Here is a 17,805-nt window from a genome sequence, read left to right as displayed (position 1 = left end):
ACAGAGTTAGTTTTCCTTTATCCCACCTTGGTCCTGAAAGGTCTCAGTGCTAGCTAGTGGTAGTGACCAAGCTGGCCCCATGTTGGCCAACCTACTTAGCTGTGGTGCTAAGTTGTAGTGACAGTAATAAATTAGTAGAGCAGGAGTACATCTGTTTGACAAGGACTCTTAAGTGTGTTTATATCAGAAAAAAACATATTCCTGCTTATTAAGTCCTGTATTTTGAACCAGCAGATGTTTTGTCTAACTATTGAGTCTCTTCAGTATTTAAACGCTTAATAGGTGTTCTGAACTTTTTACCTCAGAACTGTCACCATCTGGAAGTGTTGTTAGCAAGTATTCAGTTCGTCTCCAGCACTTTTTCTGAGAGCATGTTTTTCCTTGATGTGATCAAGCTTGCTTTCTCCTGAGACAACTTACAACTTGAGTCTGAAGAGGAAGTGCGTCTACTAGCATTAGTGTTGACAGGCCTGTTGGGGGGGGGTTGTTCATTTTTTTAAGGTATCTGATGTGTAAAAAATAACTTCTTCCACTTTCCGCTGAAGCATCTTTTCCCATATCCATTTCCTCTTTTAATGATTTCCAGTCATTTAAGAACATGCTCAGCTTTGCAACCAGCATAGTGCAGGTGAAAGAACACAGCGTATCTGTTCTCTGTTCTTATTCAGTACTCTAGCCATAAGTAGACTCTCCTTTCTCTCCTAGTTTCCTACTAGGATCCATCCTGTAGAGTCAGGTTGTCACAGAATCACAGAATTGCAGGGGTTGGAAGGGACCTCAAGAGATCATTGGGTCCAACCCCCCTGCCAAAGCAGGTTCCCTAGAGCAGGCTGCCCAGGTAGGCATCCAGACGGGCCTTGAGTATCTCCAAAGAAGGTGACTCACAACCTCCCTGGGCAGCCTGTTCCAGTGCTCCGTCACCCTCACCGTGAAGAATTTCTTTTGCATGTTGGTGCGGAACTTCCTGTGCTCCATTTTGTGGCCATTGCCCGTTGTCCTGTCCCCACAAACCACTGAAAAGAGGTTGGCCAAATCCCTCTGTCTCCCACACTTAAGATATTTGTAAACACTGATGAGATCCCCTCTCAGTCTTCTCTTCTCCAGGCTGAACAGACATAGGTCTCTCAGCCTTCCCTCATAGGCTGACAGATTCATTTCATTTCTTGAGATTCATTTCATTTCATGAGATTCATCTTCCTCATTTTGCCAGATGTAAACAGCTAGTGGAGCAGGTCACTTGGTCATTTTGGGGAAAGTGTGTGCTATGGAATCCAGGTGTCCAAAAAGAATGGTTTTTAGAGACCAGTTTTGGAATTAAATAAAAAATCAAGTCTGGTTTGGTAATACAGCTTGAATTGTTGACCTTGGAGTCACCAATTGTTCTGCTTAATCAAGGGAACTGTTCTGTGTCTCCATCTGTCAGGTTGTCTTCAAGTATGTTTTGGTTTTGCTGTGACATGGGTCACTCGCAGGATAAATTTGCGGCTTCCCTTAGCATGAAAATCCTTCAATCAACTGTCACCCAGCTGAGAAAGGAGGAAAATGACCTAATTGTTTTTGGACAACTAGTGGATAAAGGTGTCTTCAGGGTATCCAAAGCATTAATACTAATAATGGATAACAGAACTGTGTTTTTTGCAGGAATTTGCACATATACTTTGCAAGTTATATCTGAGTTCCCATCAATATCTGTTGACTGTCACTGTTTCTGTGCTGCTAATCTAAGAGGGGCTATGTATCGTGTACCTGGTTTTGAGCGTTTCTTGTCTCTGCTGCATAGGTCTCTCTCTCTTTACAAGGGGTGCGTGTGTCTTGAAGAACTTGTTGAAATTGCCCAAAACAGATTTAGGAACAAGTTAATGATAAGCAGTTTGTGACATTGAGTCAGGTGCACAAAAAACATTCCCTAATACTTTGCATATAGTAGTAAATGTATTCAAAACTTGTTTGCCTAGATTCACAATCCTTTGTAGTCCACATTCTACAAGAACAGTTTCAGCTCTTGAAGATAATGATAGAACAGTTCGTTAGACACAGGTTTCTATCTGGCCAGGGAAATTTGTTACCACTTCAATAACATTTTGTACAGGATCGAGTATGTGTACATTTCATAGGATTATTAAGCTTGTTTATTTGCCCAGTTTTCCTTTGTCAGAGGTGAGCAGTTCACCCCTGTTAAATTCAAGGTTCCCTCCACTGGTGCCAGCATTGAACTGTATGTGTGACTAGAATGCTGCAGTATTCACCTGTCTGAATTGACAGCCTATAGCTTAGGTTTTCTTGGAAGAACCTTTTATAGGTCAGTGGCCTGAAGTTTAAGGTATTAGTGGGCCTTTTGCATGTGATTTCATGGCCATTGTGTACATGCGGTCTTAGAAAATACCACTACCATGATTAAAACCTCTACCATTACTGACAAACATAGCTGTGTAAAGTCTGTGTTCACCTTAAAAGAAAGCCATCATTCTGTGGAATGGATGTATCGAGCATTGGATAAATCTGTTTTGTTTACCTGTCTGAGGCTTCAGCCTTGTTAGTAGGTAAGCCCATGTCACTGAAACCGATGGATTGTGATTGGGAAGTGTGGGACTTTGAGTTGTCACAGTGATGAGATTCACGTCAGCTGATGACATAACCCAGCATCACGGATTAATGTGGTGAAGTGAAATGTGCAGCAAACATAGCATCTCTTTTTTTTTTTTTCCTTCCTAACATCACATTGTTGTTTCTGTTTTGAGAAGACAAAACTTTTTTGTTTTAACTCTGCTGGTGGCAGACTTTGGAAACTGGGGGCATGGCTCAAGTCTGCCTCACAGAAGTCAAAGCTTTGATATTTTCCTTTTCCACTGGAAAAGCTGACCAACTATCTCAGTTTAGTTGGCGTTTAAAACTGAAATTGTAGTAGAAACAGAGTGCCCTATTTAGACATTGTTTCTAACATTAAAAACTAATTTAAGAATATAAAGAGCAGTTCTAATTAACAAAATCTAGCTTCTACTTGTCATGTAATAGAAAAGATATCTTCACTGTGGAAGCTTTGAGAATGTTGGTATGCTGCTTCTATGTTCCTCAGTTCTCTGGAAGGCGGTCTTTGAATTGCTTTGGCATGCCAAAGTTTGAGCTGTCCACACACTGGATTAAACTTGAAGGATTAATACATTTCTTTTAAGCTGTGGATATTATGCAACTTAAAATACAAGGATCTGAAGTTTTTTTTTAATCACTTTGAACGTCCTTCAGAAACATACAATAATCATCGTGGGCGGAAAAGACCTTCAAGATCACTGAGTCCAACTGTCAACCTAACCTTACAGAATTCCACCACTAAGCCATGTCCCTTAGTGCCATGCCATGTCCACATGTCTCTTTTCGTCATTGCCCAGGGCAGCCTGTTCCAATGCTTGACCACCCACTCCATGAAGAAATTCTTCCTAATGTCCAATCTAGTTCTCCCCTGGTACACCTTGAGACTGTTTCTTCATGTCCTAAGCTGTCATAGTTGTAGGAAACATGGTATAAAACCTAACAAAAAAAAATTGAGCACTAAGACTTTGAATCCTGATCCTTGACAGACCTAATGCTATGGTTCTGTGTGGCTCTATAAATAACAGTTGCTATAATTTAATGGCTTTATTACGGGTTTGTTTATTAATGATGATAAAATCAAATCTATTTGTAGTATCAGCTTTCTGCACAGGGACCTAATATAAAATAGATAAATGAAATCTGCAAGTCATATGAAACAAAATGAATTGATAGTGCTTCCATTAAAAAAAAAAAAAAAACTACAGAAGGTACTTCTCATCATGCTAAGTGGTCTCTTATAAATCTCCTTATGTTTTAGGATTCTTTCAAGTACAGTTATCCTCCGCTGGTTGATGATGATTTTCAAACACCTTTATGTGAAAATGGGCCCATTACTAGTGAAGATGAGCATGAAAGTAAAGAAGAGATAGATGCAGATGCCAAAGAAACTGGGGATCTGAATGAAGAACAAAATCTTAATCAGAAAAAGGTATCTAACTGAAGGCTGAGGCAGAACTAATGTTATGTTTACGAAGTAAGATAGGAGTCATGTAATTTTTTTTCTGTTCAGGCTTTTGCTTTTTTTTTTTTTTAAGTTTGAAATAAGTTCAGAGTAAACCTGAAAAATATAATTGCAGGTTCAACCTTGCTTCTTAGTTTGCACAGATTTGACTGTTAAGACCAGCTTTGTGCTTCTGAATGAGTAAAGTCTGTACTAAGTACTTAATATGTCTGGAATTTAGTGAATTGCACAGTAATATTTAAAAGGTCTGTGTACTGTTTTCAAAGCTTGTCTTTCTAGCTAGTAGATTTTTAAGCTTGGGTTATTTTGTGGCAGACACTTTAAAATACATCTGTTGTTCTCAGATGCTTAAATCAGTACGCACGTGAGAAAATAATTATTTATGCCTTACTGAAAGCTAACTTTTAAAAATTATTGGTAAAATTTAAACACATGAAAGTAATCACTTAATCTCAGGAGAAATTTTATCGCTAATCTGTCGGTTCTGCGCTGACAACACAATCTTCCTGCAGTGTTGTTTATCCACAAATATAAGGCATTATTTTATATAAGTGCATGACGTTATACTTCAGAATATGCAGTCATAGTCAGTGGGGATATTGTTTTTAAAAATGGCAGGAAAAAAACAGAGAAATCTGAAATTCATTCACCAGTGCCATAATTAATATTGGAATATGAATTGTAAAACTTCTATTTAATGGAGTGGAGCACTTAAATATTTTATTAGTATTAATTTTGGTTTCATTTACTGTTTTAAATTTTTGTCAGAATCACTTGAAGCACACAGCTAACTTTACACTGTTCAGTTTTTTGCAACTTGGCATTCTATTCAAAATAAAAAGATTATTTCACTGATTTTAAGGTCAAAAGGAAGCAATATGTAACTATTGTGGCTTCATGACCACTGGGCTCTAGCTTGTTTTGGTTATAGCACGTCTCCTAAGATCTGACTCTCAGATACGGACACATTAGGAATCCCTGCTTAGTGTGAGAGTTGGCTTTGGTGCTTAATAGCCTCAATATTTCTATTTAATTACTATCTGATTTGCTTGGTTGATTTCAGCTTTATACTTACAGTATTTCTGTCTATTACAGTGTTAAAAATAATGGTTTGGTTTATGGTATCTTCTATTTTTGTACAGTATAATCAAGGTGCTACTCTTTTTTAGTTAGTTAAGCAGACTGATATTTTTACTCATGTATCAATTAACTTTGAGGCATGTTTAAGGCCTCACCTTTAATATACTTTAAAAATTTTGTGTTATAGATCTCACTGTTCCTGTTCTGAAAAATACAAAAAATGAATTGTTTTTCTTCAATTTGCTGTTCTGTTCATGTATTTAAGAATAATACTTTATATTTCTTACACAGCAAGTATGTCAGTTTGCCGCTTCAATACTGCATCCTGTTCCAAAATGTTTTTCAGACACAGTCCCTTATTTTGTGAATGGCTGATATTTCTTAGTCCTAAGCTATTTTGTACTTGTGTGTTTTAAATATAAATGATTAACTATTTTTGAATAAGGCCAGCTTCCAAAGTGACAGGTTTCAAGTGATCTTTGAGAATTTTTCTTCATTATTATTTATTGTGGTACCAATGTTTATCTGCAGTTTTTTTGTCATCATCAAGAATTTGTCTGATTTATTTTTTATGTGTGCCTCCTGTCATCCCATAGAAATGCCTAGTTATCTCACAGAGTAGAGGGAGCCATGAGTGATAAACTTAATTGTAAGTGCCTTTCCTATCAACGCTGATCTTTGGAAAGAGATTCCACCTCTAAAGTACACTACAGTAGTATTTTTTTCTGGTAATTTAAATCAGTTATTTAGAATAAATTCAAACACATGACCAGCGCAGTGTATTTACACAATAACCTTCTAATATAACCACAACTATTAAAAAAAAAAAAAAAAAGCTGTGTGTTTTTTATGTTTATTTTCTATAAAACTATTTCTTTAATTCCCATACTTCAAATTTACATTATCTGGATTCTCTTCTGTCAGTATTTCAAGTGGAATAAACACAAGGCTAAGCAAACTGCTTAGCTAGGTAGCTGATCTTCATCATACCACTAATGCTTCTGATTCTCTGTTTTTTCCCTGTTTTGCACTTTGTTGAAAATAAAGAACTCTAAAATTATGATGTGGACATCCAAGCCTGTTGACATGTATATAGTTTCTTAATATATTGAGGAAAAACTTTGGAACCTACAGTATCTCTGCAGTTTCCTATGTACCAGTTCCATCAGTGTTACTTCTTTTAAGTCCAGTACTTCAGAGTTCCATTTAAAAATAATGAAGATTTGTTTAGCATCTCTTAAATGCAACGAAGTGTGGAACTGTTGCTGTGTTTGCTGTTCAGTGTTGCAGTGATTGTATTGAGGTGTCTGCTTTGAAAGGTTTTTCAGTGGAAGAGTAACATCAGTGCTTGGTAAACTGATATTTGAAGTACTGCAACTTTTATTTCTGGCATTTTCAAAAATAATCCAATTAGGCATCAGGGAAATACTCAAGGGCGAGGAAGGCAAAAAAGCTTCATCATTCATGTTTAAAATATAAAGTAACTTCTAATATGCATTTTTTAACGCAGTGGACATTCATCATCCTTAAAGAATGAATGCACATTAAGCTTGGTCTGTAATATATAAATTGAAATAAGCCTCATGTTCCTTGAAATACGTGCATGAATCTGTAGTGTGTGTAACCCAGTCTTCTAGTTAATCATTATAACTATGATTTTTACTCAGATGAATTCTATAGAACAAAATTCCAAATCAGAGGAAAGTGACAAAACAGAGTTCAAACCAAAAAATGCAAAGAAAGCACTAACCACTTTTAAAGGACCTTTATTACATATCAGGTAATATTAATTTTCTTTAATTTTTTCAACAATGTGCCTTGGACACTTGAACAGTGATTTTTTTTAAATTGTTCTTAGACTATTAAACAGCACAGTAGTTGTAAACAAACAAATTTTTACAATTTTTCTGGTTTTATGTGAATCTTCAGTGAATCTTTTGGTGTAACCATTGGCGTGCCTTTTGTGCTAATTAATAGGTATATATTTCATTTCTATTGGGAAACTCTCATTGGCTCTAAATTTGTGAATATGTGTAATAAGAACCGTTAATGGTTTGCCACTAATTTCTTAAGCCAATGAAATAGCATTTGAGAAAAAAGCTAATACTGTTAAATCTTCTTTTGTTTTAACTTAAGATGTATAAACATCTATACTAGTAGTTAGAATCAATTTAAATGAAAGGGTACAAAATTCTTCCTGTGGGAAGTGCTGTGTATAAATGGTATATCTGCTTAGAAGATTTTGGCATCCAAGATTCTTATGTCTCACAGTTAATGTGCTTCTTATCTGGAAAGTTTAAGAAAAAACAATCAGGAAATCTTATTTTTCTTTTCACCACCTGCTTGTTTAGAAAATGATTTAGATGTTAACTTTTATTTTTCATTTCCAGTTTGCTGTTAGGTGAATGAAGAAAATAATATATAGGTATTCCTTAGCTAATTTCATAAATGCTACACTGAATTAGATTTTGAATGAATTTGAATAATGACATGTTAGCATCTAAACATTTTGTGTATGTCAAATTTTCCTGATGTCTGAAATGAAAATTAGTTATTTGCAAAAAATCTATTTATAGTCCTAGTTTCTTGTATAGCTGTACAAAGGCATAGACTGCAGAGTCATTATCTTAAAAGAATTTCTGAAATCCATGGACGTCTACTTAGGTTTTGTGTGAAGAGAATTCAGATGAAATATTTTCCTTTCTCTCCGTGTGACAAAAGAAGCTGCGTCCTTCCGTCCATTTAAAAAAAAAAAAATTTAAAAATAAAGTGCCTTTTTTCTCTTAGTCTTTGAAGTTCTGCTGTTGGAATAGAGGTGTTGGAGATCATGTAAATTTCAAGAAGAATAAACTTAGTCAATTACAGTGGTGCTAATACTTGCTGTCATGGAAAAATAAAATACTGGTTTCTTTATTGTTTTTGCTGTTTGTTCCTTGAGTAAACTCTTGAAGGAGTATGCACAGTTGTTGTTCTTTATTGATGCTGTCACTTTGTAGAAGCTAGACCTAGTTTTGATTTCCCTGGAGTCTTTCTCATGGCATTGAGTTGACATTATATATTTTACTTTATAACCAAATAACCAGCAGATTTTTCACTCACAAACACCTATATCACAGGTGAGGCATGATTGGAATCTCTGCCAGTAAAGTTAGCTTATGTTTGCTGATACTAGCATTACCCTGTCAAGGGAGCCTTATAGAGACTGAAGAGGGAGCTGAGGCACAACGGTGCTCGTACTGTGAAGTCACTAACAACCAGTAGCATTTTTGTGCCCAAGTGCTGCTGCAAAGTACCCCCTGCACAGATACTTCTTAACCGATGTCTGCCTACTATTTGGTGGCTTTGGTGTACAGCCAAAGCTGAGTAACCAAGCAGAACTGGCAAACTTGGGCTCTTGTGTTTGCTCATGCATAGTTGTGGTCACAAGTGATTCATCTCTTCCTGGTTTAGATCACTATTGCATTTGCTTTGCATTCCTTCCTAGGGAAGATAGATCTCTCTTGGCCTTCCTGATGAATAAATGAATACATTCGGTAAGGCAAAACAAACGAAAAAAAACGCAGTGGTTCACTGCATTGTCTGGCACAAGACTAGCTCATGTTGTAGTATGTTTGGAGACTGGAATTTGTAGTATGATCTGAACTGCTTTATTCCCGCACACATCAGATAGTAAAGAAAGTAGTATGAAATGAAAGAGCTTTGGTGTTTATTTAAAATACCACCCCCATCCCATACTGTGCAACTGTTTGACTTGACAGACAACAAACGTTCAGAGTTGGCCCTGAAGTGTGTGTTATTTTTTTTGTCAGTTGCCACAGTTGGTGGTAGGGGGAAAAAAAAAAAAAAAGGCCATGGCACAATATTCTTTTCCTCCAGCTAGTTTCTTTGCCTATTTTGACACTAGTTAATGCTTTCCAATACTAATTATGATTTATCTTGCAGTTTCTGTAATGTTCACAGCTGCAGTAACGTGGTATTAAGATAACTGAAATTTCTTCATTCCTTTTCCTTACTGCTGTTGGTTATTTAAGCTGACAATTTGGGAACAGGAATAAAAGAGCTGAGAGGAGGAGATAGTTACCCTGTTAGTCAGTTTTTACACATCAGTTTCTTGCTTTCTGCCTTCCTTAGCACAATTCCTTCCTCACCGCCAAGAATGTGAACTGCCTAATGCATTGCAAAACATAGGCACCTTCTCCCCCACACAATCACCTTTGGACTCCTGTTCTAGCATAGCAGTTCAGGCTTGCCATCCAGCACCAAGGATTTTTCTTCTTAGCTAATACAATTGTATGTTTAAATGAGAGAGAAGAAAGAATTGGCATTATGAAAGGAGATCATTTGAGGAAGAGGTCAAATGCGAAACTGACATTCTAAAAAGGGGGGGAGCAGAAGTAAAGTAACATTCATTTCTGCAAAATGTTTTCTGTCAAAGAATACCCAGTTCTGTAGTACTGCGTACTGTGGGAGTTCTTTGCAAATTCCTAATGTGGCATATTTAAAGAAAACATGTTTTTCATTTGTTTCTAGTTTCCTCTGAAATTATAGTATACGAGCATGCCCTGCTCGTCTAGTAGTCTAGTAGTGTTCATTTGAATGCTAAATCCAGAATAAATTGTAGTAGTTTAACAGGGTTTTAAAAGTCTTTATGCATGACTCGTAATTTCACAAGAATGTTAAAAATAAGCAAAGCATTTAGATTTTTTTTTAGCATGCGTCTTCAGATGTATGTGAAGACTGACTAATAAGTACAAGTCAATTTAGCAGTAGTGGCTGAGATACCTCACAGATACCCGCCTACTCCTCTTATGTGTGTACAATGGCCATTACCGAGGATAGACATACAAGGTAGAAATTGCTAGTAGGCTGTAACAGCTTATAGCCTTTCATATTAGCATTAATTGAAACTAATTATGTTTTCCCTTAGCATACGATTATAAAATGCAGAGAGTGAAGTGACTATATATACGTCTGCCAGCCCTGCTGTTGCAGATGGTCATGCTCTTCCAGATGGAAGCAGTCAAGGGCAGTAGTCAACTGTTGCATCTAGATCCACCCACGTGTGGACACTGAGTCAGCCCTAAGCTTCACTACAAAATTTTTGCATTTTTTTCACAACTTTTTAAATGTAAAACTGTTTATAGTGACTGTAGCTGAAAGGTTGAAAGTATTTTATTTTCTTGTATGTGTGGCCAGTTTATTTCAATGATATATGGTAAAGATGATTTGAATAAAACAATTCTTTTAATATTTCTTACTAGCCCTGCAGAAGAACTATATTTTGGATCCAAAGAAACCGGAGAAAAAAAGTGTTTGATAGTTCTGACAAACGTCACTAAAAACGTAGTAGCTTTTAAGGTAAATATCTTAAGCATGACCCGGTTTACTTTATGAAACGTGTAACTTTTTGCATAGTTTTCGGTAAGGAGGTGGAAATACTATTAAGCCACTTTCCCAGTCTAAATTTTTATTCTGTTGGGGTATTTGAAGCAGATAAAATAAATCTTTTGGCTGAATTTGTGCATATGGTGTACCACACCAAAGGGGATAATCAGCAATACAAATCTTTGAAGCATTGACAGAAAAACAGCTATTGCAGTTGTTAGTTCTTCAGTGGTAGTCTAATACTTCACTTAAAAAAAAAAATGCTTAGAGCTTTGAAAATGGATCTTTTTATAACTTTTTGCCATTTTAAATCTTGGCTGGAAACAAGTTCATAATGCTCAGTAATGATGCAGCTCTGTCTGCAAATGTCGCCATCAAAGGAATGAATGCAGTTATGTGTGCTTCAGAAATTCTGAGTTGACTCGCATCTTGATTTGGTTTTCCACCACATCGTTTGTGTTCTCTTCACACACAGATAAACTATGGTTTCCGTAATCCTGTTAAGGATTTTGACAGATAGTCCATTTGATATTCTTGGCTTTTACTTATGCATATAAGAGAGACAATAATAGGATATACCAGGCAGGAAAGAATAAAAGTGGTTTAGAGGAAAAAATGAAACAATGTGATTATTCCTACGGAGTATGATAATTTAAAGACCATATGCATCACTCACTGTGTATTAAACAATATTTTACAGTTTCGGTATTTTTAGTCATTGCAGAATTGGGTCATGAAAAGGTCATAGTTTGTATGTATAAACTATATGCTTGCTTGTTACTTTTTGTATTTAGGTGAGAACAACTGCTCCTGAAAAATACAGAGTTAAACCCAGTAACAGTAGCTGTGAACCTGGCACATCATTAGACATAATAGTCTCTCTTCATGGTGGTAAGTAAAATCTTATTGTAGAATTTTTACAAAGTCTGGAGGATTAACAGGCTAACTACTTTGGATACAAACCTTTGTTTGGTAGTAAGGATGACTGAAACTCCTGACTGAAGTATGATAGTGTTACCATTTGTTACTGTCAGACAGCATTTGAGTGACTGCCCATACTGGTTTACTACAGTTAGCCATAACCAGATGTTGACAGCAACTGATTCTGTTTCTTGTCTTAAACAAACAAAACAAACAAACAAATAAACTAAAAAAGACAGGGGCAGCTGGCTCACTCTCTTACAGTGAAAGTTTATCTGTAGTAAATCAAGTTTTCTAAATTGTTGCAATGGCAGGTGAATTTGCTGGAGAATGCTTCCATTACAAAATTGTGGGTTGCCATTGAATCATTCACATGAAACTCTGTTAAAAAGCAACTGCATAATTTTGGAAAAAAATGTAGTGAAAATTGTTGAGCATAAGAGAATTATTTCATCATTTTTATTTCTAGTAAGTCAGTGTCTAATGTCCTGCCCTAAACAAGCTCTTATTTCATAAGGTTTTTGTTCAAAAATGCTCCATATATGTTTTGTCGTACTGTTATTTTATCCAAGCACCCTTTTTGCTTATTTTTATTTTTACTTTTTTCCTTTGAGGGCAGGTTTTGCAGCATCTCTGCAGGATCGTTTCCTTATAATGGCAGCAGAAGTGGACCAGTCTTTTGGATCAGGTGTACAAGATCTGTCTCAGTTTTGGAAAGAAGTTCCTAGGACCAAAGTGATGGAACATAGGTGAGCATAGGGTTTTCTGTTGACAGGTTTTTTTAGCCATCGTTTATCTGATTTGTAGCATTTGCATTATCATAATCAGTGAAGGATTCTACAAACCCCAGTTGTGCGCTTGCTGACTGAAGTATATCACTGTGACTTCCTCTCTGTTTGAAGTGATTAGAGGAGTTTTTTAACATGTAAAACATCATGGTGTTCTGGACATGCTTTTCTTTATATTGTTGCTTTTTTGCACTGCTTTAAAAATAAGTGGAAATAATGTCAATGGACGGGAAATACACATGTACAGTAGATACATATTTTTAATAAGAATATGCCCCTTCAGTTTTCTAAAAAGAAACATGCAAGGAAAGAATTAACAATGCAAAATTATTTTCTGTGAAATATTAGAAAATACTCCCTAAATGCTTAGGAAAAATAATTGTAGAGAAGATCTCTGTAAAACCCATCACCTGTTAATATGTATGTTTTCCTTGTATAACGGTGGAGAAATACCAGTAGGAAAATAAGTATCCCAATATACTGTTTTAAATATGCCTGTTACTCCTTTCTTAGATCTGTTCACATCTAGTGATGTCACTGCACATCTTTAGGAAAAGTATGCATGTTATTAGGGGAACTTCTGCTGTATTTATAAATTGTGTAGGATTCCACTGTCTTTCATAATGGCACGAAATTCTGTTCCTGCATATTCAACTGCAGGAAAGGCGGTGTACGTGAAAAATATTGTTGCTAAAGATGAAAATGGAAGGAAAACCTTTGTTTTTTGTTTGCTGTTTAATAACTTGTTGCATCTTTGGTAGTAAGTTTTTGACTAAATAATCCAGTGGATCCAGTAGTACAAATTTTAAATGAGGAAGGTATATTTTACCTGAGCTTACAGGTTGTTATGGGCTGTCTTCATGTATGAAAAACTGTCTAAATGTAATTGGTGGTCTGAGGAAGCCTTTTCAGACTATTGTTACAATGGTTATTTATAAAATTCATCAAGCAGAACAGACGATAAAGTACATAACAGTTGTTTGGACTGTTTACTTTCCCTATTAATTTTTCAATGTTACATTAAACTTACAATGTTTCACGTGTCCTTTTTTTTAAACCTTTAAACAGGCTCAGGTGTCATGTCATAGAAAGTAGTAAGCCCTCTACTCTTACATTAAAAGAGAATGCATTTAATATTCCAGCAAAAACCAATGAAGATTTACATATGCAGGTAATAGTATATTCCTTTGTGATGAATAAACTTAAAATATGATAGAGATAAAAATAACTTCTTGTACTAAACTTCTTTGGTACTTTGTAGGTTAGACTGTTTGAAAAACTTTAGTACTTGAGAGTAACTAAACCAGTGATAGTAATTTTTTTTTTTTTTTTTACTTTGAGTGCTAATGATTTAATAAAATATGTTTTCAATGCATTTTATTCATTTCTCTTTTTTGTATGATCTCAGGTATGAATGAAACTCAGCAGTATCTACTGCTTCCTAGCATAAAGATGTCACCTGCTTGATATAGGCAATATAAATAATTTGTAACTCTTAGAAGTTCTAAGTTTCTTTAGGAGAAGAGTGTCCTGAAGTGTGTTGTGATAGAAAATGTATCACTAAGAGAAGTCGTTTTTATATTTTTACTGTGCTTAAAGTTATTGTGGCTAAATAGCTCTAAATCATCAAATACTTTCCTTTGTAGTAATTTTAAATTAATGAAACTATTTCTCATTTCAGCTAACTCATTTACTGCAAATTAATAAAAGACTTCACGAACAGATTGATCGCTGCCTCTGGTTCCAGCAGTTGTCAGTCGTTTTATCATTATTATCAATTACTGTTGTTGCCTTCTGCTTCTACCTGGTGTATACCCAGAGAGGCTGAAACAAACTGCTTTGCTCTGAAGGTGCTGTTTATCATGTTGGACGTGAGTGGAAAAGGTTTCAGTACTGCTCTTAGATTCTGGAACTGCCAAAATGAGGTTTGTGAGCCCACAGCAATGAGTGATGATAAAATTTTCTGAAAAAAGGAATGAATGACTGGCAAAGGAAATTACTGAAACTTGACACTTAAAACAGTTCATGAAGATGTTAGAGCTTGGAGTTATTTTCACTGTACAACTTAATACTACTGAACTGGAAGGAGGAAACCAAGTACAACAATATAATTTAAAACTTTTTTTCCCTCTATTCTATTCAAGTACTTTAAATACAGTATTTAATTTCTTTTCATCATATTCTTACATTCAGAATTACTTTAATAGAAGGTGTAAGCAGTCTGCTTAGTGTATTCTAAAGGTTTACTTGTTCCTTCAGGAAAATTTACAGAAATTGTGTAGAACAGGCAGATTTTTTGTATAATCTATGTACATTCACGTATAAAAGAAGGTATTTGTTCTTAGTAATTGTTTTGGTACTTCAGGGTCATTGCTTTCATTAGTTAAATTCCTTATTTTTGTGCTTTTCCTGAATGCAAATGTACTGTAAATATTTTGTAAACAAATAACATTCACACAGCCATGTTGACCAGGAAAATAACCCTTGTTCAATTCCAAAGATCCTAGTCAGATTGCAGGAGGAGTGTAGCAGTTGACTTTTGATGACCTAGGTATGGTTCCTAAAAAGGCTAATAAATAGTTTAAGGACTTACTCTGAGATGTGCAATATGCTTAAATCACAGATGAATTCATGAAAAAAGACAGTCAAGTCAGGAAGATTAAATGTTATTGAAGGCAACATAAAAGTGTTATATCTGCCATTTCTCTGAAACTGTTGTAGAAATGGTGTATGAAGCTAGTGTGAATTTATTCTAATAAGGATTCTTTGTATTCGTGGCTGTAAATATGTATATTAAAATGCTAAACACCTTAAAGGAGGCTGATGGTATCTTTCATACATTTATTTTTTTCACTCTAGATGAAGTCTAAAATTTTAAAATAATTTCTTTACTAGAATTAGTTTTTGCTACAAATTTACTTTGTAATAGATTATTTAGTTTTGATTTGTTGACTTCAATAGACAAGAAGAGATTATTGGGGAAAAATAAAGGTAATACTCTGCCACTGTCTGTTTGCTGACAGTATCTCTCCAATGTGTTGTAGATGTAGTACCATTTCTAGGAAATAGAAACAGGCAGTTTAGAAAATGTGCTGGTAAACTGATTAACTAATAAAGCAGCAGTGATTGAATATGATTACTAAAAAACTACTATGTAAAAGGCAAGTCTTCAGAATTGTTTGGTGCATGGTCTTCTGTACTGTCTTACTTTATACAGTTTTACTATATCTGCGTTTTCTTAATTTTTCACTAATCTCATTTCTGTACATTTTGCTTCTCAAAATTTGGTTTTCTTAATGAATTGGCAACTTACATTGTTCACTGCTTACTATGAAACTTTTGTGTAAATTATTTCCACATGCACAAAATTCAGATGCTTGCTTTGAGCAAAATGGATTGTTGTCTTGTTGACAAAGGTAACTAATTTGTAACCTTCAGATAATACTTGCTAACCATGCTATTAAAATGATTCCTTAATTTCAGTGGATTGAATAGCACTTTACTGTAAAATTGCAAGAAGTATATTCTTAGAGTCTTTGCCAATATGAATATTTTAATGTTTTGGTGCTTTCATAAATATTTTCAGTATTTTATTACTATGTTGGTATTTTCTTTGTATGATGAATCAGATGAACATTTTTTTCTATTTTAATATGTTTCAGAAAAATGCAGTTACAAAATAAAATTGAGGAAATACATAGTTTTGAATGTTTAGTGTTTTTAAAGTAGCTCCATCTTTGGGTATGGTTCTCATTAGTCTACAGATACTTAACATGAAGTAGGGGTCAATATGGTAATGACCCATAGTCTGTTGCATAACAGAAGTTTTGATGATATTTACCAGACAAAAGTAAAATAGATCACCTTAAATTCTTAGGCAGAGTAAGATAAACAGATATCACATGATAATACCATGGCAGAAGTAATGCAAATCCACACAATACAAATATGCGTATCTTGGTAAACATAACTATATGGTTTAAATATTAATAATAGAACAAATTTAAATTTGTCCATACAGCACTGTTCAACAAAATGCATTACAGGTGAGAGCTCACTGCTTTACATCCTGTGGCAGTTTCACAAGATACTGTGCCTGAGCCATGAAGTCTGTATTTCCAGTTTATGCATTAGTTTTGGAAAAAGTAATTAATAAGCCAAGAGGAACATGTTGTGGGCTCTTCTGTGAGGCTAAAAAAAAACATCTTAAATGAGTTTCTGGAGTGTGTGGCTCATTGTTCCCTGGAAGGTGGGTCACTGAGGAGTAACTGACTCAGTGTTGTGTCAGTTGCTACATTGCCATGATAGGTGGAACAAAGGTAAGGGATTATAAGTTAGTGTTTCAAGCTAACTTTTTTCAGTATAACCTTTGGAATTCTCATGCCTATTTCCCAGGCACTTTCCAGCATTGACAGCTTCTGGGTTTGTGTTTCCTGCAGCTGATGAGAATCATAGCCTCCATTTGCAGTTTTCTAAATTATTTCAGACTTGCTTTTCAACTCAAACTTCACAAATCTTGTTTTTGCCACTTTTATGGTAAATGCCTACAGTATTACAGATAGAGACTACTTAGAAAATAAAGTACTGAAAATCTACCTCCCAAGAAGCATGGCTCTAGTGAGGTTTTTCTTCTTCGCAGAGCAGGTGAGTGCAGTTCCACATGCTGGCCTTGGCTGAGACTGATTCAGATGACTGATTCAGATTGTTTCCTAGTCAAGCTTTGCAATTACTACTTTGCTACTTCTGAGTAGAAGTACTGAAATACCTGAGTTGCATGAGCAACGAGTGAGCAGCTTACCAGATTTTTACCAGTAGCGATCTCAACTCCTGATTTACTTCATTTGCCAGGCTGGTGCATCAAACTACCTACTTTACATGCTCTAAGTCACTTCTGTTTTCCTAAACATTGAAAGAAATGCTGGGCTAACAGCTGGAGAGCGTTCAGTTATTGCTGGGTGATTGCAGCTAATAGCACTTGTGTTTTTTTGGTTGGTTGTTTTTTAAATTGCAGTAGGCAATTCATTGTCATGGTATAGCTGAAGTTAATAATGAAGTCCAAACACAAAGCCCTTTTTGTGGGGGCACAACACAAAACCCTCTCAGTTGCCAGTCATTGCAGTCTTCAGCACAGTCCAAAGTATAGTGGTAGCCCACTCAAAGGGCTGTTAAGTTCTTCATTATGCCAATGGGTCTCTTGATTTATTAGTAATAATTCCTTTGTCCAATTTTAATTCTCATATCAGTTACGTTAGGACTGTACTGGAGTTGGTTGAAATTTAGAAAAAGTTGAATAAGAAAAAAAAAAGCCTGTAACTTTTGTTTATTTATCTTTTATTTTCCACAGTAGAATGTATTTATTATTTTACTGTCACTTGGGTTTTTTTTGCAAAATATTTTTGGAGGTTTTGCCCCTTGCTGAAAATACTTTCTTAGAAGAATGGTAAATTATGCATTTTGCTCATCTTGATGAGCCCGTGGGATATGCCAGGATGCGATTCAGCTAGCAAGAAACAGTGAGTGCCTTGAAATATTCTTCAAAAACATTAAGTTGCTGTGCCTGTTTCCTTTAGTCTCAAGGTCTGA

General features: G+C 35.3%; 1 protein-coding gene across 2 annotated transcripts in view; it reads left to right on the top strand.

Moving 5' to 3' along the window:
* MOSPD2 (motile sperm domain containing 2) overlaps nucleotides 1-15,032 on the top strand; it is a 34,483-nt gene extending 19,451 nt beyond the window's left edge. For both annotated transcript variants that reach the window (XM_040533175.1, XM_040533184.1), the window contains exons 9-15: nucleotides 3,845-4,015; nucleotides 6,796-6,908; nucleotides 10,390-10,486; nucleotides 11,308-11,404; nucleotides 12,054-12,183; nucleotides 13,291-13,393; nucleotides 13,904-15,032. In XM_040533175.1, the coding sequence (XP_040389109.1) occupies nucleotides 3,845-4,015; nucleotides 6,796-6,908; nucleotides 10,390-10,486; nucleotides 11,308-11,404; nucleotides 12,054-12,183; nucleotides 13,291-13,393; nucleotides 13,904-14,050 (858 nt within the window). In that variant the 3' untranslated portion in view covers nucleotides 14,051-15,032. The remainder of the gene's footprint in view (nucleotides 1-3,844; nucleotides 4,016-6,795; nucleotides 6,909-10,389; nucleotides 10,487-11,307; nucleotides 11,405-12,053; nucleotides 12,184-13,290; nucleotides 13,394-13,903) is intronic.
* The last annotated feature ends 2,773 nt before the right edge of the window (nucleotides 15,033-17,805 follow it).

The sequence above is a fragment of the Cygnus olor genome, chromosome 1 (assembly GCF_009769625.2).
Source record: "Cygnus olor isolate bCygOlo1 chromosome 1, bCygOlo1.pri.v2, whole genome shotgun sequence".
In the NCBI taxonomy this organism is placed as follows: domain Eukaryota; kingdom Metazoa; phylum Chordata; class Aves; order Anseriformes; family Anatidae; genus Cygnus; species Cygnus olor.
This window is presented reverse-complemented; position numbering and strand designations above follow the sequence as displayed.